The sequence below is a fragment of the Heliangelus exortis genome, chromosome 6 (genome assembly GCF_036169615.1).
Source record: "Heliangelus exortis chromosome 6, bHelExo1.hap1, whole genome shotgun sequence".
NCBI classification, from domain to species: domain Eukaryota; kingdom Metazoa; phylum Chordata; class Aves; order Apodiformes; family Trochilidae; genus Heliangelus; species Heliangelus exortis.
The window spans coordinates 19859083-19882416 of NC_092427.1; the positions used below are offsets into that span (position 1 = coordinate 19859083).

Below are 23334 nucleotides of genomic sequence, written 5' to 3' on the forward strand. Positions count from 1 at the left end.
AGAAGAAATGGGTTGGGGAATTCTGCAGCCTTTTCTGCAGGGTCAGTCCCAAGCAGACTGTGTTGCTTTTGTTATGAAAACGTCCTCTGTTTCTGTTTTGCTCTGAGGATACCCCTCGGTGTGGGTGTACTTTTACTTTTAATGTTAAGTGTGTATCAGAAAGTTAACAAAAAAGCAGCACTGTAAAGGGAAGAACCTTGTCAGGCATTGTGTCAAATTCCCCTTGTGTCAAATTCCCCTTGTGTGCTTGTCTCCTTGAAGTGCAGCAGCAATCAAGGTGTGCATTAGTAATGTTGTAAGGCAGCATCTGACCTGCTCCTATGTGTGAAGACAGCCTTTAAAAATTTTGTTCATAGGGTTAACTTTCCTGCTTTCAGACTATTTAAGCCAGAAGTTTAGTAAACCTTAGCTAAGCGTGAATTTGAGTTGCTGTCATTAAAACTGAAGTTTTTAAACTGTTAAATCTGTCAGGATCTGTTCTTTGTTTGCTTGAAAATCCTTATATTTAGGCAAAAAAAAGAAGTGAAGCAAGTGTTTTGGCAAGTGCTTATCAGCATGCAACAAGCAGCTCTGCTGAAGTCAGTATTGCTAAGTGGTTATTTTTGCAATGCAACAGTGTCAAGCTTTTCAACTATTAAATACTTGCTTTGCTGTTGCTCATCTGTTCTATCTCACTTTGTTCCATCTCATTTCCCTTTCTCAATATCTGAGATATAAATCCAGGCTGACCTCAAACTTATGGAAGGTGTTGCCCTCTGGTAGTAATTAGCATTATTTTTATGAAGCCATGCAAAGGTATAAAATGAATCCAGCAAATTATAAAACTTGAATAGGTGGAAACAGATCAAAAACAATATTAAGAATTTCACAAGTTATTTAGTAATAATAATTCTTTTATACTTCTTGGTGTCTAGGGTGGCTATGAAAATATACAGCAGTCTGACAACTCACAACCTTACCGAGGTCTTGCTGGGGGTTTTTGGGGTTATTTTGACAGAACTCTGTGCAAAGCCATCCTGGATTAAATAGTGAGCCAAGTGTCCCAGAGTCTTAAAACTAGGGAGCAACAAATGAGAGTTTGTAGCAACTTAGGTAAACTTTGAAAAGAAATGTTTACAGAATGATGTGCGAAAATAATTGCTTATAATTTACATTTCTGTTTTGGGTTACAACATTTACATTCACAATTATGAGGTACAGCTTGTTGCTCCTGGTATTGGAGAAGAAGCTGTTTTGTTTGGAGGGACACTCTGCACATGTCCTGGTGGGAAGTTTCTGGGAGTCTGGGGGCTTCAGCACTGTTAAATGTAAAGAGAAGGCAAGCACTTCAGAATTTCAGAATCAAGGTGACTGAGTTACACTTTTATTTCTCTTTAGCCATGCTGGTGAAAGGTTGAACAGTGTGAACAGGTTGCAGCCCTGTGAATGTCAGTGATGCCCTTTTGGTGTTCAGGCAGGATTTAGAAATGAGCCAGTGTGGTGATGTGAGCTCCTCGTACTTTTTTAAAATGTTTTTTGACACTCAGCACTGTAATTCTGCGTCATATTCTCCAGCTACAGTCTGTTGTTACATGGTGACCCTTTAAAAGTTAATTTATTCCTACTTTTTCAAGCAGAAGAAAGCAAATTACCATGCTTTGCTAAGGTCCTGTTATCAAAGCTTGTAGGAAGAACAGAGTGGGTTAAAATTTAATCGAAGAAATTCTCAATGCCCTCAAGACTTTCCCTTTGCCTCCTTGAAGGGTGGCACAGTCTCTGGGGACAGCAGCAGGCTGGGGATACTGACAGCCCTGGGGCTGCTTCTGTGCTGCTTGCAGCATCCACAGGGTGCTCAGAGAAGAGCCTGAGGGTGGTGACACTGAAGGGGAGGCTGTGGCAGCCTGGGCTGTGCTGTGCACCCTTGTGAGTAAGCACTGGAAAGTGGGGGCCAGGACCTTCATGTCTGTTCCTACTCTCCAGACTCTTCACACTACTGAAATTCTCCTTTAATCAGTGACTTCAGCTTATTTTTTCTCTAGCACCATTGTACTCTACAATTAGTTTATTCCTGGAACTGCTTCATGCTGCGTTCCTTAATGCCACATTTGCAAACCCTTGCTAGGCTCAGTTTGTGTGACAGTAGTTGAACAAGCACAAAAGGGCAAAGTGGTGACTTTTAATCTGTTACTTGAAATAGTTTTTAATTTCTCATATTTTCTCATACTTGCCAAAGAACTGACAGTACAGCCATTTGAGCGTGGGATGACTGCTCAGCACTATAGTCTTAAAATGTAGAGAACTGTAGTTCTTGGGTGTCTCCTTTCTTGCAGTTTGTGTGTCTGTGCTGCCACTGGAGACGCTGAGTGCATTTGAAAGAGTTTCTGTCCTTACCACACCTGATGATTTCAAAAGCTCCATTAGGAGATGATGCTGAAATGGAAAATTGTCTGACAATGTCATCTTTGCTGGGCAGGCTCACGTTATTAAAAGCAGATAAACAGAGTAGGTTGGTTGTGCGAGATGAAAGGAAAACTGGATCATGAGAGGCTGTTGTCTGGATAATGGTGACATTGTGTCTTTTTTGTTAGGGCATAATTGGATAACTTTCCTCAGGGATAGGGATTTCTGTGGTCCACCACTCTTAGTGGAGGTTCCAGAAGAGGGAATAAACTGAAATGCACTCATGTATTGAAACTCTTTGCCACGGGCAGGAATTTTTTACTTTGAGGCTTTATCTTAATTGTGAAAGGTACATTTTAGCTATGACCTGATTTCTGGGCAGTGTTTGTCTCACTCCTGGAAACCAGGCAGTGTGGATTTCATGGGTAAGCAGTCAAGTGCTAGCAGGCTGTAAGGGCAGGAGGTACAAAGTCTGATCTTACCTGCCTGGAATGTGGGAGTGCCAATGCTCAGATTTCAGTGGGATTTTGCAGTAGGGTAGCTTAGTTACTCTGCTACTTAAGAAATAGTCTTTGCTTTAGGTAGGAAAGCTTGGTCTCGGTGTTGGTGATGCTTCTAAATCTCTTCCTGTAATATTTGAATCTTGTGCATTTTTGTATTCTCTGAAGGTTGTAATGAAGGATGTAGACTCTTAGGAGAGTGCAGCCCAAAATAAACTGTGTTTGATGATACCCTGAAGCTTTCTGCTTGCAGGACTTGCAGACCCATTTGCATCTGCTTTTAAACAGATACTTAAAGGTAGTAAAGTTATTTGAGACATATGCTCATGTAAGAATGATATTTCTGCATACTCGTACTGTACCTGTATCTCTTTTCTCTGTTGTTTTGACACAGTTTCAAGTATTTGTCTGACACCATTTTAGATTTTTAATTTTAAGAATGGATTACTGGATTAGGTTTTAAACCCACCCTTTCAACTAAGCAGTGCAGTCAGTGGTATATATTAAAGTATTATGCCTCTCCTTGATCAGAGAACCAACAGGAATAATGTTCCTACATACACAGAAAGATACTATTAGAATACACAGCATTTGTGTTTTGATGACTTCTAAATATCAAGCATCTTGAAATTGGAAAGCTTTTTTTGATATTTTGATTTGAATTAGGAAAACATCATCCTTAATCTAGATTTTTTTTCCTGTAATGGATTCTATCTATTAAGAGAAAAGTAAAGTATGCAAACTTGTTAAAAACATCTTTAAATGCATGCCTACCTGACTGTGCTTTTCCTTTGCAGGATGTTGTCTGGGGCTTAAACTCTTTATTTACTGTAAGTAAATTAATATTTTGGATATTCACTTTCCTTTTTCCTGCCTGGTTTGGTTTCAGCATTACCTAACGTGAAACCCATCTGTTGCCTCTTAAACTCAAGGTCATTATTTCCTTTGGCTTTGGTGGGTGTTGTACAAATATGAAATCAGTTTGTGCTTTTTGTTTGTATAAATGCAAGACATACAGAAATATCAGCTTTTTCATACATCATTTTTAATTTTACAAATCCATTATGGGCTATTTTGGTAACAAGTTACTTGGGATCTTCCATGCAGTATGAAATTTCTTACAGTGGTTTGCAGGAAACAGAAATTCATTGCTCTGAGAAGAAACTGTGGTGTTCTGTTTTTTAAAAATTATTTTTAGGAATTCATGTCTGCTTTGCAGTCTTATTGCTGTTTTGAACACTTACATTCCTGTTCAAGGGCCTTAGTACCCACCTGCAAAATTTGCATAGACCCCAAGTTGTCACAGAAATTACAGGATTTTTTTCAGGGGTCCTATTTTCCCCCTTTTCCTTAGATTGACAGAAGCAAGAAACTTGTGGCTTATATTTATGGGAGCAATTTGAAAATGGAGGAGAGGGCAAGAAGCTGCAAGTGACAAGCAGGATCCAACAGCTGCTTTTGCCCTGAAACTGAAGAAGTGCCAATTCTTTACTGTAAAAAAGCATCTTTTTTTAGGGAGTCCAGGATTATGGTCCCCTTCCAGGGCTGTTGCTGCTGGGTAGGAAGGTTAGGAGAAAGCAAAGAAAGGCACTGACTTGGTCACCACATTTGTCGTGGACTTGGGAGAGAATTACCTGAGTCACTCCAGGGGGTACAGGAGGCTGTGAAAAGCTTTGGATGAGGAGCATTGATGTGGGCTTTGCCAGCCCCAGTCTGTTCTCAGATAAAGGAATTCCTTCCACTGCTACCTGCAGGAAGAGAGGCAGAGCAGTGATTGTGGCCCCAGCACTGTCTCAACCATGATGTGTTTCTAAAACTGCTGGCATAGACCAAATGAGCTACTGGCTACTGTCATGAGGTTTCCTGGCATCTGAAGACTTCGTTTGTTTCTTTGGTACAGCTTGAGAAATTGATCTAGAAGACTGTAGACCATTTGCCTTGTCAGCAAAGAGTAATTGCTTTCACACTCTCCCACTGCATGCTAAGTAACTGGAAGAACATAAAATCCACTGAAGTTATGAGGAAAGGCTTCGGAGGCAGAACTGCACATAAAAATAATCAGCTGCAAAGGTCATGCAGTGGAGACCATGGGGATTTGCCATGGTTGGTAAGAGCCATGCTTCCTAGCTTGCCTCATGGGTTTCAGTCACATCCAGCTTAAAAATAACCAGGCTTTGAAAAGCTGGTATTGCATTGTACTGTCCTTGCAAGATGCTTTTGGGGTTTTGTTGAAAAAAAGTGAAAAAGTGAGTGAAAATGAGGTGGATTGGTGTCCTGGTTTGAATGCAATGGGAAGTTTGCTGCTCAAAAACAAGTTAGAGGCTGATACAAACCTTTCATACTTGTGAAATGATGGCATTGCAGTGCTGTCACAGGCTAACCTTGGACTGGGGTAAGTTTAAGCAGCCAGTCTATGTAGCCAGAACAGGGTTTTTTTAGGATTCAGTGTTACTTTTTATGGTCATTACTCTTTTATCAGCATCTTGGTTTTCTTAGTTTTAACCCCAGACCCTTTCTCCTTATCCAGGTAATACTTATTGAGATTAAACTGCCAGACCTGAGGCTTTTATTATTTCTGCTACCTGACCACCCCATGTGTCTGTAGCTCTCAGGGTCTTTGCACCCCCTTTCCTCTCAGCCCTGTTTTTCCCATTGCACTAAAACTTTCCTCTCTGTTAGGCTCCAGGTTCACAAGGGAATTACCTTGCCTTCCTGTGGAGATCGTATTAAGGAACTTCTTCCTGTTTTATTACCATGCTGTTTGCTGGGGTTTTTTAAGTGCTTACCTGTGAACAAAAGTTAACATGAGTTATGCCTTCTGAAACTTCCAATGTTCCTTTAGAATTTGTTTTAAATCTGTTAGAGTTTTCTTAAAGAAATGTGTCACTGCCAAAGAGAAGTGTCACAGGGCTGTGAGTGGCATGACACCAGATAGGGTTGAATGCCTTGCTTGTTAATTGGTTTGCAATCATCAAACTCACTTGGATCTACCTTTGGCAGGAATCAAGTGAGAAAATGGCACTAGACTTGCCTGGTCTTGTTTACTTCATTTCATTATCTTGCTGAAAGATAATACCTGAGGCCACTAGGGCTTTGGTTTCCTTGTGGGATTCAATGAATGGGAACTGTAATGTTCTCTGCTTTTTTTCCAGGATCTTTTGAATTTTGACGATCCTTTGAATATTGAGGCTGCAGAGCATCATTTGCGTGACAAGGTGAGTCAGTGGTTTGCTTACAGCATATTGTTCCTAAAAAAAAATACACATACTGTACTGAGTGATTCCCAGTCCTTTTAAAGCATTCAAGCTGGTACTTCAGGCTGTCAAGTGATTCATTTTATTAGCAGCCAGATATTCAAATAAAATGTGCTTTATCTGGGGAAGTAAACTCAAGACTGTGTTGTTCACTGTATGCTAGAATTGTTTATCGTGATGTAGTCCTATCCCCAAAACTGATGATCTTTTCCTTCTGAGTTATGCATATTCTATGCAGCAAATAATAGCAGAATGGTCTGATGCAGTTACGTGAGTAGTCTTCACCTTAAAAGGCATGCAGAAAGATCTCATCCTTCATAGAGTTGCTGAGGCTAGAAAAGACCTTCCAGGATCATTGAGCTCAGCCTTATCCTAACCCTGTTGCTCTATTCCAGATGACCCACCACTAAGCCTTGTCCCCACGTACTTTATCCACCTCTTCATCCTGGCTGGGTGGTCTGTAGCAGACTCCCATGATGGTGTCTGTCTTACTGACCTTTCCCTTGATTCTAACCCATAAACTCTCAACCTTGTCAACACCATCATTAATTTCTACACAATCGTATTTCTCCCTAACATAGAGGGCTAACCCCACAGCCTCTCCTTCCTTGCCTATTTATTTTGAAAAGTTGGCAGCCATCAATTGCAGTATTCCAACTGTGTGAGTTATCCCACCACATTTCTGTATTGGCAACCATATCATAGTTTTCCATCTGCACAGTGGCCTCCAGCTCATGCTGCCTGCATTAATGTAGATGCACCTCAGCTGGGCCACCTTTTGAGAAGCCCTGATACCCTCTAGACCATACTCAGGTGTCTCCAAAGTAACCAACCTATCACCAAATCTTTTGTTCCTCCTGCTACAAGGAATATCATCCTCCTCCTTCACAAAGAACCAAGATTGTAAGACCTTCCTGGTGGAACCCTCCCCTTCCACGAGCACTGCATGGTGCATCCAGGCTCCTCTCCAGTGGCCCCTGTTTCACCCCTGTCCCCCTTCATACCTAATTTAAAGCCCTGCCTATGAGCCCTGCCAGCTCCTGTCCTAGGACCCTTTTCCCCTTGCAGGATAAGCTCTACCCGTCCCTAGTCAGCAGGCCTGGGCTCCTGTACATTGAGCCATGGTCAAAAAAGCCAAACCCCTGCCAGTGGCACCAGGCTTGGAGCCAGGTATTGATCTGCTGGCTCATCCTGATGAGTCCCTCATCATTCCCCACAACTGGAGGGATAGAGGAGAACACTATTTGTGCTCCTGATCCCTTAACCAGCTGACCCAGGGCCCTGAAGTCTCTCTTCATGACTTCTGGTGGTTACTTCATCACTGCCTACTTGAAAGATTGAGTAATGGATAATAATCTTTGGGTTTAACTAGGCTGGGGAGTTTACGCCACACCATACATACTTAAGCCTGGTCCCAGGGAGGCAGCAGACTTCTCTAAGTGGAATTTTTTGGGCCTTTGTGCCCCCCTTTAGGAGGAATCCATCTAAGACAAGAACCCTTCTTGTTTTCTTATCTGTGGAGATTTTGATGTGAGGCACGGTTTGACTTGGCCTCAGACGCACCTCCAAGTTTGCGGAACTGTCCTCATCAGCATTTGGCTCTCTTTGCAGAGCACTGAATCTGTTACTCAAGGTCACCTGTTGATGCTGTGCAGGGACTCAGTGCCACTGCTCACTGTCTTGCAGACCGTTGCTCTTGACCAGGTGGAGAGGGGACAGGGAGAGCCATGAGCCTGATGGTTGAGTCATGACACCAATATTGGGTCTCTATTTCTCTCTCACACTTCCTGATACTCCTCAGCCTCTCGACTACTCCTTCAGCTGTGTAACCATGCTAAGCAGATCATTTCTCTGCTCGCATCTCACAAGGGGTCTCTCTGCCAATCTCCACTGTCAGTGACAGACTCAGGCACTCCTCTCGCCCAGAGCCCTGGCTCCCCATGTGTCCAGGGGGGAGATCTCCAGCTGGGTTGCCACAGTCTTCCCTGGCAGCAGCTTTTCCCTGAGTGGGAGCCATACTAAAACTTCTCAGAACAGTGACCACAACTTCAGTTGCCTCTGGAGTCAACAGGTTCTCAGAGTCTTGCTGCTCTCCCTGCCCCCAGGAACTGCCTGGAGTGAACTCCTGTGCCACTCTTTGCCACCCCTCTTCCCCAAGCTCCTCAGATCCATTCAGATCCCCCCTGGCCTGCCTGGACACACCCCCCGCCGCTCCTGATGGGCTGAGCCACCGAGCTCCCGGTACGGAGTGTCCTGGGCTCAGGAACCCCATCTCACCCTGAGCCCCTGGGATTCCCTTGGTTTTTCACAGTCATTGCCTCTGCTGGTCACTGCACCTTCTCTGTGTCTTTCAAAATGCAGCTTTTACTTCTCAACTATCCCACTTTGCATGCTTGTATGAAGCAAGTTTGAAAGACAAGAGACATAACTTTGTTTTCTTTTTACTGATCTTATTTCTTCTGTATTATGAACTGGGCAGTGCAAATCATGGTGTGGATTAGTGGCCCAATGAATGTCTGTGAGATGTATCTCTCAGCTGAGATTGAGGATGGAGGAACAGGCTACCTGTGGTTATTGATTGATGAAGTTGTGTCACATTACATCGTGTAGAGGCATTCGTCAGGCATATAAAAGTTATACTTGGCATGGTCAGGATCTCTTGTTTTAATTAAACTTCTCTCATATGTTTGTTGAAATATAATTGAAGAAACTTTCTAGATAAACGCTGATTTGAAGAGTTTCCTGAAAATTTAAAGTCAGGCACTGCACTGTGTTTATCTCTTTTTTTCAAGAGGAAACATCAGGATTGCAAATTCATCTTTCTAGCACTTTTGTTGTTTGAGATCTTGCAACTCTTCTGGTACTTGTCTAGGAAAATTTTGTAGACCCCAACATTGGCAGATTTTTTTAAAATGGTTTTGTTGTATCATTTTGCCAAAGACTGCCAGGAAACCTTCCAAGCCTTATGGGACTTAAAACCACTTAATGGAGTCACAGAGGAAATACAGCATGAGAAACAAAACCTGTGTAGTGAAGTGAAGCAGGCTGAATAATTTTCTTTGTATTGTTAGATTGAATTATTCTCTCATACCTTGCCAGGGACATTTGTGCCTGAGGCTACACACCTATTTTTTAGTGTTTTTGAGGTTCTCCTTGAAATGGCTGCAGTCTTTGGAGGTTGTTCTAATGAGTCTCCTGGGATGAATATGTTTTTTTTAATTACTTGAGCACTGTCTTCTTGTCTGTACAAATGAAAGCATTAATCTAATTCCAACAGAAATTCCATTGATAATTAGAAACAGTAGCTTGACTACATATTTCACTTGGGAATGTTTATAACCTTTCATAATTCTATGCAGTTTTTTTGAGTCCTTACATAGCAAACATTTTAGGCGTTTTACAGAACAATCTTAATTTCTCAAATCCTTTGGCAACTTGGCAAGAAACAGCATCACCTGGGCCATGTTCTGGGGAGGACATTTAAGTTTGAAAAAAAAATTCATTATCTGTATTTTTTCCTCAGTTCTTCTGTCTTAAAGTTACTACTTTAACTCATCTTAGAGTAACTTCTCTGTTTGTGTCATTCCTCTCTTTTAATCATTTTTATACCAAAGGCATTTCAGTAAACATTCGAGTGCATAGCTCACTCAGCTTCTGCAGGGTTTCTTCCTGTTCAGAAGAGATGAGATCTTTTTCCCTTGCCTCTTCTTCAGAACCATCCTGAACTTCAGGATGCAGAAGGAAGCAGAAGGAGCAGTTGGCAGTGGCTGCCAGCTAGTGCCAGGGCTCCTTTACAGGCTGACATCTTCAGTGCAGCTCGACACCTTTGCTTACAGAACCAACAGAATAATGTGAACTGCTGCCCTTCAGTTAAGACAGTCACTAACATCTGTGGTAGCTGTGAAATGAATGAATCATCTGCAGGAGGATTCTAAGAAAACTTTTTTTTCCTTACCTTTAACCTGCTTAGACTCCCAAACTTTTGGTTTTTAGATTGAGCTTTATGTAAATCTCAAAGGCAGTGACTTAGTTCTTATGCTTCAGAGCCCAAGAGCAGAGATACTGTGACCATTTTCAGGAATGCATGATTCAGTGCATTAATTTTTCTTGCTTAAAGCATTTGAGTTGGTTCACCTCTTCCATCAGTGAAGACTGAATGGCCTGGAAGAAGATTTATTCCAGCTTTTGAGTTAAATGGGGGTTTTGTGACTGGCAACAAAAGCTTTCCTATTGATGCTCCCTACTGCGTTTTCTGCTTGATAGATTTAATAGTTAGCAATTAAATATCTTGTAGTTGGAAATACTATCCATTGATCTTTAATGACTGAATTTGAGTGCAAAGCAGTTTGTTTGAAATAGTACTTGCCAAAATTTCCAAAATTCTGTAAAAGGCATTGCAATATAAAGCATTTATACTATACAAAAATTGTAAATAAAATTTTGTGGTTCATGGATGTTGCATCTTGCTACTGTACATTTCAGAGGAGATACTATTTGGCATAAAAATCTCACTTGAGATGGTGCTAAGTAAGCATTTTATTTTCCAAATAATCATGAATCATGTGAAATAGTTCTGTTCCTTTAATGGTTAATGTTCCTAGAAGAAATGGAAAGCAGTTGAAATGGTTTTATCTTGCAAAGTAGTCAAAACCATATGGATAGGTCAAAACTCAAATGCCACCTCTGTATTACCCAAGTTTCTACCTATTTCTGTCTGCATAATTGTTCCTTTATTGAATTGGCTCTGGACAATGAACTCCAAAAGATTTTACTGTCAAACTGTTTTTTCTAATGCCTTCCCCACAGAATCTGTAACAAATATTTCTCATTTAATTCATTAGTGTGTTATTTTTAGCCCGGTTCTCTTTGTCAAACTCTTTGCCCTTGCCCACAGTTTCCCATCACAGCCGTGCACTTCATTAAACTTTTCCAGTTCTGCAAACTTATTCCTATGAAATTTTATATCCCATGATATTTGAAGAATTCTGATCATAGTAACTTTTAATTTTTTATGTTGAGATGGCTAAAGTTTAGCGATGCCTCACAACAGCTGGGAAATTACCCTCAGAACAGAGACATTATTTTGAAAATGAAATCTATTTCGGGTGCTCTTTAAAGAATGTGTTTTATTACTATCAGTATGTTTGAGCTGGTGCTCAAGGAGCAACCATGCATGAGGTCAGGTGTGACAGCTGCTTCTAAGTGATGAGGAGCAGTTTCTCAGCTGCACCCTGCCTGTGTTAACTGCAGGGGCACATGGTTGGGAGAAGTGATGGAGTGTGCAAAGTCACTTGTGTTTTCATGGTAAGTAATAGCACAGAGGGAAAACCTGTGCTTCGTTTTTGAAGGTAGTGTGCTGGACTCTGTTTTCTTTGTATTGCTTCTCTGAGGCTTCAAGTCTTGGGGGGGAGCAGAGAGCCACAGTTTCCCCAGACCTGGTAGTACCCTGCCCCCACTGGAAGAATTGCCACAGTGAAGCAGTAGGTCTATGTAGGCATCACAGTTCTTTTTTGGATGTGGGAGGGTCTTCAGTCCTTTTGTCAGGTTTCACATTCTTACTGAATTATCTCTTTATCTCTTCACTGTAATAAGCATGACAGTTGACTGGAAATGCTTTTTATTAAAGCAGAAAACTTTTGAGGCTGTAGCTTGGCTAGCACTAGTGCTCCTATTCTGCATTGTACTTGCTTTGTTTTACACTAAGCATCATCTCCTGCATACACATTCTAAGTGAAGCCCACTGGGTGTTGGGGAAATATCTGACTAGGTACTCATGTTTAGAAGAAAGCATCTCCAGTCTGGAAATCATCAGTACAGGCTGCATGTTTCCAAGTGGTGGGCTCCGTGAGTTCAGAGTCTACAGCTATTGCCTCTCCAGGCTTTTTCCTACTTGTGGGACGTAAGTGGGGATTTAGAAGTTCAGAATAGTTTTGTAGTCCTTCTTCCAGATTTACAAGCTTACCTGTGCAGCTTAGAATACATTGGAGTCCATCTATCAAGACATCTTTCTTTTCCCAAGTTGAGTGCCAGGCTCTGTCCTGTAGTCCCTCACTGAAAGCAGTCCAACTGTTAGTTGCTTTGAGATTTTATTAAATTATTTTTAAGGGTTAAAAAATAGGCACATTCATGTATCCTTTTCAAAGTTTGTTCCCTCAATCCAGCAACATAAAGGGGTATAACAAACTGAAAACTGAATGTTTTAATAATAAACCTGTGCTTTTATGTGTCAATCAAACAAATGGAGAATGTAGATCATCAAAGCATTGTTTGACAGCTTCTTCAGAATACTTGAGAATACATCTCTATCAATAACTGTCAGGGCAGAATGACCAGGTAGGAGTTTGACACTCCATGGTACTTGGAAAACACTGGTAAGTAATGCTGTACATCTAAATATGCTAAGTGATGCATGCCCTCAATTTCTCCTTCAATTAAAAAAGAGCTGAGAACATTCAGAGTTTTTCAGGATTTATCTTGTGGCAGCTGTTCCACAAAATACCATTACCTGATTCTCCTTTCTCAGTTTCAGCGTGGCACTTGAAAATATATTAACTATTCCTGCAGGACCCAGGGGTGTAATGAAGTGCAAATACAGCTTGCCTGCTGTTCATTCCAGTCTCCTGTGTGTGGGAACAAAGGGTAATTGCAGTGTGGAGAGGGATTGCAAACTGCTATTGAGTTGCTGGTTTAACATTACCCTAATGTAATTTTGCATAAAGGAACGAGGATAAAAGCAAAATGAAATCTTCCTCTTACTGGAAGGATGTGATTATAGTATAATACCCAGATCCAAGGTGATGTAGGTAGCCCGTTATTTTGCTAATTGTGCAGAGACCTATATGATCTGTCATGGCATTTTACCAGCCTTTTTCATGCTGCCTGCTTGTCAGTAACTTCAGATTCATGACTGACAGCTCTGTGCTGCTTGTTTGAATTTCTGCATTCATCTTATTTATTTTGTACCTTACTGAGACGTAGTTGTTTCCTGCTCTAAAACAGCTTGAGGAGAGGTAGATGCATGTACACCCACTGTGCAGAAGCAACATCTGAGAACTTTGGTATGAAACTGTCAAAAAGTGGAGTCAAGCAACATCCTTCACCTTTTGCAGAGCACCTGGTGGTGCTGGCTGTTTCTTGATTAAAGGCAGAGTTCCTTACACTCTTGCCATGTCCACAGCAGGACCCTGTGGCAGCACTTCTGGGTATGGTGACTCACTTGACACATCATGAAGAGATGGTGTCTGACAGCATCTTGGTTTTGTTGCTAGGAACATAGCAATCAAGTTTGCATACCTGTCAGTCAAGCACACTGCTGATGTATTTGTCAGAATAGGCTGAAATTTCATGTGGTGACCTGTTGAATGTGATGTAAGGAAGTAATAGATCAGCAATGAGCAACTTAAGCTGTAATCTCTTTGCAGCTCTGTGCTAGGCCTGACTTCAAATATTCCCTTGTTCAGCTTCTCATTCATTTTGGCAAAGAAAATGAAGAAAAGTGGGTTGGTTACAAATGCCAAATGAAGTGTTACCAAAGAGTAGGTCTTTCCTGTGGATTCCATCCCTTTGTTAACAGACTTGGGAGGAAATGACCTGAAAAATTCAGCTTGTCATGTTCTGACTGCCTTGTCAGTAGTGTGAATAACAAAATATAAACCTTGTGTCTAGAAAGAGCTGTATTTGCACTTAATCTGTAAATTAGTTTCCATGTGTAACTTAATTTGTTACTTAGCAATAGAGTGTAAGTTACTTCTGAGCCCATGGCCTTCTGCTGGGTGTATGGGTTGAGCATAGGTGCCGTTCTTCTACATATACAGTTCTGTGACCAGCCCTCTCCATTGGAGTTTAGCAGTTGTTGGTAGTGACACCAATTTCAGCAGATTTTGTACTGGTTTTCTAGCACGGGGGGGAAAAAAAAACCAGGAACACATACTTGTAAGGCTCATCAGCTGTGTTTAACCACAGCCCTTTAATCAAGGATCTCACCAGATTTTCTCATCTGAGGATATCATAAGGATGTTGGTTATTACATACATGATGGCTACTCTGATTAGCTGGTACTTTCCACTATGTCAGAATCTGGTCAGTCACTCTAATTTCATACATATTACAGCTATTTTCCCAGAAGATTGGGCAACTTCTTTTACCATGTTTTATTTAGCTGTGACAACAGAAGCAACTTTTCATGGTGCATCTGGACAGAAGAACCTGATGTAGTCCATACTCACCAGCAGTGGAGTCTCTAGGGACAAGGTACCTGACACTTACTGTAGCTGTAGGTGGCTAATTTTTTGCATTACCTCAGTGAGCACAGGTCTAACACTGCTGGTGTATTAGGGTATCTCTCAACTAAATATGAGTTCTTTATAACTTCAAAGTACTTACAGCACTTATGTAGAAAAAACCACCTGCTTTTGAGTCTTTGTTATCATTGAGCATGTAAATCAGTGAGCTGAAGTCCCTCTTGAAAAATAAACAGGAATTACTTTTAATAGGAGGAAGAGGTAGAAAACCAGGTTTAGACATATTTTGAGTATTCTGTCTATTTCATGTGGTCTGAAAATTAATAGATGTCTGTCTGCAAAGCTTAAATATTGCTTTCATTTAAAGACGGATTTAACAGGCAACAACAAAGATGATCCTGTGGTTTAAGATTCTTACTTCATCAGGAATGAAAAATTGTTTGACCACTGCAATTTTTTTTTTCTCCCCTGGCTGCAGCCAAGCCAAGCTTTTCACCTTGTCTTGATTTTTCTCATAACACTTACTAGGAATTGTAAGTGATTTCATTTTGATCTTTAGTAATAAACTGCAGAAACAGATTTAAAGAAAAGTTTGGTTTTGTTGGTTTTTTTTACTTTCAATATAATGAAGCTGGTTAATTTTGGTTTTCAGTAGAATTTGGAGATACTTTTGACACATATTTTTGTGTGAATAGGGTGTGATGTCTCTAAATTTAGTTTGATCATCCACCATGGCAATTTTGAGGATACTTTCTTGTAGACAGGACTTACACAGTTAAGTTATTCAAATTGCTGGAGCCCTGAAGCAGATGAGGATGCAGTTACCTCCTCTCACTGCCTACATAGCAGAGAGCATTCTCAGCTCATTTTCAGTCACTGCTAATTTTGAGATACAATGTCTAGATCTTATTTATGGCATTTCATAAGTAGAAACAAAGCACACTGATGGGGAGCTCATCTCCTTTTTGCTGCTTTGCAGGCAGGAACGTAGTGGCAAAAGGAGGAAATTGTTCGCCCTGTGTAGGACAGTAAATCACTGGACATAACTAAATGTATTTATACCCTGGCATTTAAGTTGTATTCTGTTTCTTATCCTTTCTTAAATTTGACTTGAATGTGTCTCAGTGTTTCTGTAATGTTCCTATAGAGACAACTTTTCTCACCTAATTTTTCTCGGCTCTGACAAGTTCAGTTCAAGACTGACTGACTGACTTTGCTGTGCTGCCCTTCTTACTTTAGGTTTCAAAGGTTTTTATTATATAGAAAAGCTAAAATGCACAAAGGAAGAAGCAGCCAATTTTGTAATCTGAGCTTGACATTCTGCATTTATCTGCCTGCAAAATAAATGCTTTTTCTGGTTTTCAGAATTGTTACTGGACTGTGGTTTGAATCAGTGCTGCGCTGCACTGACTAAAATCACTGCTGAGGTTTTCTACAGGTTTTCTTTCTTACATCTTAGAAAATTCAATCCTACAATCAGCCCATGTTTGTGATAGAGCAGATAATCTTTGGCAAGGAGATCAGTGCTAGTCTGAAGATTGAGTCCCTAGCTAACTCTTGTGTCTAAACTAGTTCAGATGTGGCATTTTCTCTTGAGGAATTCCTCTCTGTGTAAGATTGACAGAGGCTTCATCAGGGTTCCGGAATCCATTCTCCTTGGGCTGCTCAGAGTTGCTCTTAATGGCTTGGCAGTGGCTCCATGCCATTTACTCCCCCTATGATGAGTGGTTTCTGAGCTGTGATCTTTCTATATTCTGCAGGAGCCACAGGCTCCTTGGCTGAAAAAAAATTAACACCCATATGTGATTCAAATTGGTAGCCATCTTTTTAAAAAGAAAAGGCTGCCATCAGGAGGATAATTTTCTAAACAAGGCAGTATAGGAAAAAGAGCTAGTGAAACACATGAAAAGGGAAAAGTTTTTGCAATTGGTTTAACATGATTAATGTTAATGTAATGTATTATAAGTGGGGAGAGATGCAGCGTGGCAGGGTACTTCAGGTTTAATTTTCCTATTAAAGTTCCCTAGGCTGTAATTGGGTAGGAGAATAAATGGAATCCACACATATTTTACAAACTATTTTTTATATAGCAGTCTGGTCTTGAACGTACTGAACTATGAGGTAATGGTAATTACATCTGGAGCTGAAGAGGTTCTGTGGAGCTGAAAGTAAAGTATTTATTCAGCTGACGATCCTGAGGCTTTCTTCCTCTATTTTTCAAGACTTAAAATTATCATTTTAGCAAAACATTCCTGTGTTTGCTGCATCACTGGTATGGACAAATGTGTCAACCTCAGTACCACTATAGTTTTTGAAGGTTTTCTGTCTTCATTTCTCTGCATTAAGTTGGATATTATTTTGAAACCTGTCAGTCTAATATTCTTGTAACAACAGCAGAATTAACTTGAAGAAATACAAAATGATGGATAAAATCCTTGTTTCTCCAGTCCTGGGAGCCTGGATCTGGGTGCAGCTCTTCAGCTGTGTCTCATCAGGCCTGAGTGGAGTGAAAGGATTGCCTTCCTTGAACTGCTACCAGTGCTCTTCATAAGTACAGCCCAGGATGCCATTAGTTTTTGATGGTCGGCTCAGTGGTCACCAGGATGGGGTTGTGTTTGGGCAAGACTTTGCATTTCTCCTTGTTGAACTTCATGAGGTTCTTCTCTGTCCAATTCTTAAGCTTTTTGAGGTCCTTCTTTGTGGCAGGTCACCTGTGTGGTGTGTCAGCCACTTCTCCCAGTTTTATAACATTTCAAATTCATCCCCTTCATTCATGTCATTAATGAAGAGTTTAAACACTATTGGCCCCACTACCAGCTCCTTGAGTACTGTACTAGGACTGATCATAATCCCCTGAGCCCAGCAGTTCAGCTGGTTGAGCCCACCTCACAGTCAAGTTTCTGGTCCACACTTAACTGTTTGTCTTGGAGCTCCACTGAATGAACCCCTAGCAATTACTTAGACTTTTAGTGTTTTGGTTTTTGGTTTTTTTTTGTAAAGGAGTAAGCCTTATCCAGTGATGCCATATCTGTCCCCAGTCTCCCCATTTTCATGGTCTATAACTATTACTATTTTATATTTTGTTTGTGAGGAAATGTAAGCCACTGTGCATGTAAGTCCTACAAATTGCAAAAGTAACCAGCTTTATGCTTTAAAGGAATTACAATGGTTTATTTCAGGGAAAATAACACCATGCTAGAAGGAGTATTGGGAAGGAGTTAATAGTGGGAGAAAATGCAGGGAAAACAGGTCTTCAATGAATCACGCCCAGGAGAAAGCTTTTTAAGAAAAGAAAAAGAAGAACTGGAGCAATTAGCATTCTTTTCACCCTCTGTAGAGGGTAATAAGGTACCCTATTAAGGTACTTTAAGAAGTAAATGAGGTCAAGACTTTGAAGCTACTGCTCCTTTGTCTTGCAATATTAATTCTTAAGGCTTACAGAAATGGGCATTATAAAACCCATTGTAGAATTGTGTATTGTATCATACTGCTCTGCTGCTATCATTTTTGTAGCATTTGAACATCTCATGGGTTTACCTCATTATCTGTAAACAGGATTTCTCCTTCTCTACTTTCACTCTTCCACATAATCCTATTCTGATGTGAAGGATGTGCAGTCACTGCCTTGCCAAGAAATTATAGTGAAAAAGAAAGTTCTCAAGAGTTGCTGTGGGATGCAGGCTTATAGCAAAAAAGAGTTGGAGGCAATATAGCTACTTCTGTATCTAGAAAAACAGTATTGGTTTTAAAACTTATTGGCATAAGAAATATTTTGCCAAACGTGGTGATTGCTGCAGTACTGTGGGAATCTTTTGATCTTTGCTGGGTTTCCTGGTGCCTCAGTTGCAGTAGGTCAGTTTTCAGAAGAGTTGTTCAGACAGTTCATTGTATGGGATGGTCCAGTCAGTCTCTGCAAAACAAATGTATAAAGACACAAAGGTAAGCTATAGCTGGATGCCTTTACTACCTTTCTCTGTTCTTTGCTTGTTTGTTTGTTGTTACTATTTTACCAGCGATCTCAAATGATTGTCCCAGAGCCTTTAACACTGGGACATAATACTAAAAGTATGTCACTGCTTTGCTGGGTCATCATTACAGACAGTGTCTTTAAGCATTCCAGACTGGAATGCCAACCTCAGCTTTCTTTTAAGTGCTGCCTTTTGTACTGTAAACACACAGCAGATTTATCTGCCCAGGACAGTTGTCTCCATCCTTGACCCATTCTTTGTGCATTTCCTGCCACTGATCTTCCAGAGAGAATCTGAGCTACCAGGATAAACCTGCACCTCCAGGATCTCCATAGGCTTTTGATTTGTGATTGGGGTCCAAAAATTTAAGATACAAATTTATATTTTTTCATCTTCAGCTTGTTAGTTCTGGACTTTGTCAGCTTGGTTGATGCAGCTGGCTCTTAGCTCAAGGAAGGCAACAGCAAGGCTGTTTAGTACTTGTCAGGAGAGGAATATCATTAGAGCTGACATGAGGTGGCATGCCCATCTCTTTCTCTCATTATGTTTGCTTCAGGCTGGCTTTGTCAGCCTCTTGTTTTTTAGCTTGTTTGCATTGTAGAATATTTGAGTAAACGTGTTGCTTGAATTAGCATAGTCTTGTCCTCACTCTGCAGTTTCACTTAATCATGTTGACTTTCTCATGGTCTGGGATCTGGCTTTGTCTGCTGTCTGGTACAAAATTTCCCACTTAACCTTATTCCCTTGTTCAGACTGGTATTCCTGCAGCAGCCCTTGACATTCTGAAGTCTCTTCTCCTAATAGGAAGTAGCTGTTTTTGAACATGTTCGAGAGCACTGATTTTTATTTCTAACAGTACAAAATTGTGACATGATGAAAGTGTGAGGGTTTGTTTAATGTTCTTCAAATAAAATAGTCACATTTATTCCTAGATACTGAATCAAGTATCTTCTTTCCTGGTAACTCGAACCTAAACAGAGAAGAATTGGTCTAATTAAAAGCATCCACAAAATGTCTTGTGAGGTGAAGTACATGTTCACCTTTGACCAGACAAACCTGTCATCTCTCTGTTAGAAAACTTTTTTTTCCTTGTTTGTAAGGTATCTTGCAGTACTCATAACTGAACCAGAACATGCAGCCTCATTTTCCTTACATAAATTGCTACCTTTCAGGTGTCATGTGCTCCATGCACTGATTTGATTTCATGCATCTCTCTGTGACACATCAAGACACCAGCAGGGCAATAGCCAGCAGTGTGTATGTCATTGCCTTTGCTTTTCCTAGAGCTCCAAAGCTCTGGATTGGAAAGGCAGGGAAGAAACCTAAGCCAGAGCCTCAGCATCTTCATCATCCTAAAAGCCTTTTGAAGCCATTTGTTTCAAACCAGAGGTCTCCAGTCTGCATGAGTGGTTGTGGGTGCCACATGCATGGTTTATGGGTGGGTAAGCAGCAGAAGGAGCTTCTTGGGGGAAGAACTTAACCTATTGCATTAACCTCTTTTTTTCAAGCTTTTACCACACTACAGAAGAATTTAGCCTAAAAGGATTTCAAACTGGATGTGTGGGGTTTTTTTTTGGTTTTGTTTAGTTTTTATTATGGGGGTTTATTACTGTGATTACAGCTTGACTGTCTTACTAAGATCAGCAGTACCATTCCAGTCCAAAAACATCTTCTCATAAGAATTTGCCCTGTGACTCATTTCATTTATTTATCTCCATGTTTATTGCAGTAAACACTTCCTCCCCACACCCAGCCACCCTGTTTGGTGTTTGTCGTTCTCACTGCAATTGTGGCAGCCCCAATAGAATACATACTTTGGTTTTCTGCAGTTTTCTTGAACTTAGAGAACTGTGCAGGGCTTTTTCTTGGATTGCCTCCCCATTTTATGTTCCATGTTACAGCCTTCAAAGCCTTTTCACATTAAATGATGTATGCAAATGAGCAACAGCACAGCTGCTGATTGTACTAACAGATGTAAATAGGGAAAACATTACTTTTGTCATGCTAAAAATATTTATAGAAATCAGTATACATCTTTCATAACACTTTTTTGTATGAAGCTTCTTTTAGGCTCAACAAAGTTGATTAAGCTTTTGCAGATGGTTTAACTTGCTTAGGTAATGATAGAAATATGGAAGAAATGCAGATGTCTTAAAGCATTTGTTTTACATTCTTTAGGCAAATCAGTGGCTTAAAAGGAAAGCTTTTGCTTTGGATTCTTCAGAAAAATTCATGGCTTTAAAATGAAAACATAGGGGAGGACTGTTGAATGGAAACAAGGAGTCTGTCCTCTCTGAGCTGAGGTCCCTATGTTTTGACCTGCCCAATCAGGGTCATCTGAACATCATTTGACTGCAGTAGAGGATGACTTGTCAAAACCCACTTGCCAGACCCAGGAAGCTCCCATTTCCTCTGCACTTCGAATTTACCCATTAAGATCTCAGATCCTGAGGACATACCCTCTCTTGGGAGCAAGTGGCATCTTCATGGGTAGAAGTGCACTTGCAGCAGAGGGGAAGTTAATATCAGTGTAATTGAGATGATTCAGGTAATTTTCTTAAAGGACTCCTTATAACCCTTTCCAACATCTGTGTTGACAAGGTGACTGGTGTGCCTGTCACCAGCCTCAGTGACAGAGCCTGGTGACAGAGCTATCTCCCTGCTTCCTGGTTTAATTCCCAGGAGGTTTGCTTTGTTTTCAGCAACCTGGTCAAAATCATAGATGTTAATAAGACAATTGGTCAGAGCCAGGGTAAAACTTGAGTCACTTGGCACTGTGGCTATAGGACCAGAGGACTTACAAAAGTCTCCACTGTCTGCCTCCAGCCAAGCTGCTCCTTAAGCTAAAAGGCAGATGTGGCAAGAGTGTTGACACCCACACTCCATTTGATCAAGGGAGCAACGATCCAGGGAAGCTGCTTTGCCCTTTTCAGCAGGCTCAGTCCCCTCACCTTTGCAAAAATGGGATTTAGATGTAGTTATTTGTGGCTACCCTGTTAGCTTTCACACTGACTCGTTATCAGTAGCCCTTTCTTCATGCAATAACCTCAGAGACTGCTTTTCTTTTTTTTTTCTTTTATCTGTGCTTCATTGGCAAGCAGCAAAAAGTTTGTGGAAATGTTAAGGGATCTGGTTGTTGCTGAAATGTCTGAGCATCTGCAGCAAATGGATGTGCTGCCTTGTGTCCAGTGTGATGATGTTGTGCTCTGTCTTTGCAGTGCATCTTCAACTCCTGCCCAGAGCAGGGATCACATCAATTCTGTAACATACCTAAATGTAGGGAGATACTTTTTTTGGGAAAAAAGGTCCAAAACTTTGTGTTTCCCTTCTTCCCCACAGTGTCACTGTTTTTCAAATAGTCGCAGTAAAAAAAGTGCAGTGCTTTATGGAAGGGATTGGGAGGTGGTTGGCAGGCAATAGGGACACTGTTGGGACTGTGTTCCCCTCACAGTAAAATGTCACTATTTTTTCCCTTTAGGACTTAGATACCAAAGAGATCTACTAAAGTATTTTCTGGTCATTTTGCAATATCATAATTGCTTGATGTCTAGAAACAGTGTTTAAAATCTGAAGTGCAGAAGATGGGCTGTGAAAATCACTGCAGTTTTGACTGCATCTGCCAGGCACAGGAGGCTGTAGGAGATACCTCTGTAGGTAGGTTTTTCATCCCCCACCTGCTTCTTTCCAAATGGAAGTAAAATTTAATTACAGAGCTTGGACATTTCTTCAAATTGTGTAGAGGCTGAGCTAAATAAAACAATGACAGGGAAATTATAGCAAGGTGGGAACTTGAATTGGAAAAACACCTTATACTTGAGATTTTTGTATCACTCAAAAGTCTCATTCAGCTCCTTTTTAAATGGCAGTGGGTGTGGGGGATTGATGGGTGTGAGTGCTCATTATTTCCTGCAAGATAGAGAAGGCAGAAAAGGGTGCTTTAAATACAGTTCACAGGGCTCATGTATAAATCGACTGGGTTATTATATCCTCCTCCTAAATCTTTGACTGGAACTGAGTTGTGTCATCTGAATATTGCTTGACTCCTGGTGCTTGGAAGATGCCTTTTCTAAGCCTTTTAAGCAAAATGATAAATAAGGTCCAGACAGAAATTGTTTAATCTTGCTGATAAACTTTGAATTAAAATAGTATTCTGTAAGAATAGTCCTTTTTTATTATGTTGCTGTTTTCTTTAATATAAAACAGGAAAGAGCAGGAGCAATTGAGGATTTTTACCTTTTTTTGCCATTTGAATTTTACAGAATTGTAAATCTAAGCATGCAAGTGGATCAGAAAGAGTTTGTCTTAGTAGCTGGGTTGTTGTAGTCATGATTGAGGTGGTTTACTCTTTTGCCTTTTCTTACAAAAACTGAGCAGGTCTTTCTTTTTTGCATTAAAAGCTTAATAATAGACTTAATCAGTACAACTCTGTGTAGTATAAATTGTTGAAGAAAAAGAAATAAAGCTTTCTATTTTAGAGATGCCAAACCTGATCAAACCCCAGTTTTTGGTACTTAATTCTTGAGTGCCTGCTTCAATATGCTTTTACAAATTGCAGACCATGATTTTCTTCTGGGGTTTTGGGGTGGCTGTTTTCCTTCTGTTTCCATAATTGTCTACATGCCTTTTCCCAACTGCTCAGATACATATTTTGTGATAAATTACCACTCTGGCCAGGTACTGGGGTTGTTAAGGCCTTCAGTGTAAAATATCTTGTAGTAACAACTTCTTATAGTCTGTTGTATTTTTTAATCTCATTTCAGTTTGGTGTTTTTAAGACAAGAAGCTCATCAGCTGGGAATTAAGGAAATTGTTTTAATTTAACTTTAGTCAGCAATTTTTAATCTAAAGTTAATTAGGCACAGATTTGCTTTCTAATATTTTCATAATGCAAATCGCTGCACATACACTGTCTTATAAGAATGTACAATACACAGGAAAACCATGAAATCATTTAAGTTGCTTGAATTTGATGTATTTGGGCAGACATTGAGCT

The 23334-nt window shown here is 40.5% G+C and overlaps 2 protein-coding genes across 9 annotated transcripts in view; one reads left to right on the forward strand and one right to left on the reverse strand.

Moving 5' to 3' along the window:
• CMKLR2 (chemerin chemokine-like receptor 2) overlaps positions 1–23334 on the reverse strand; it is a 116040-nt gene that overhangs the window by 77942 nt on the left and 14764 nt on the right. The gene's annotated exons all lie outside the window — the stretch shown is intronic.
• The window catches only part of UBE2F (ubiquitin conjugating enzyme E2 F (putative)), a 64025-nt gene that overhangs the window by 34163 nt on the left and 6528 nt on the right, over positions 1–23334 (forward strand). For 2 of the 8 annotated variants that reach the window (XR_011726511.1, XR_011726509.1), the window contains 3 exons: positions 3677–3709; positions 6032–6094; positions 21820–21995. Coding sequence is in view for 5 of the 8 variants with exons in the window: in XM_071747058.1 (XP_071603159.1) it covers positions 3677–3709; positions 6032–6094; positions 11384–11437 (150 nt within the window). In the remaining 3 variants the exon portion in view is untranslated. Of the gene's footprint in view, positions 1–3676; positions 3710–6031; positions 6095–6716; positions 6795–11383; positions 11438–21819; positions 21996–23334 lie in introns of all 8 variants that reach the window. The other 6 variants (XM_071747058.1, XM_071747059.1, XR_011726510.1 and 3 more) reach the window with 5 other exon arrangements.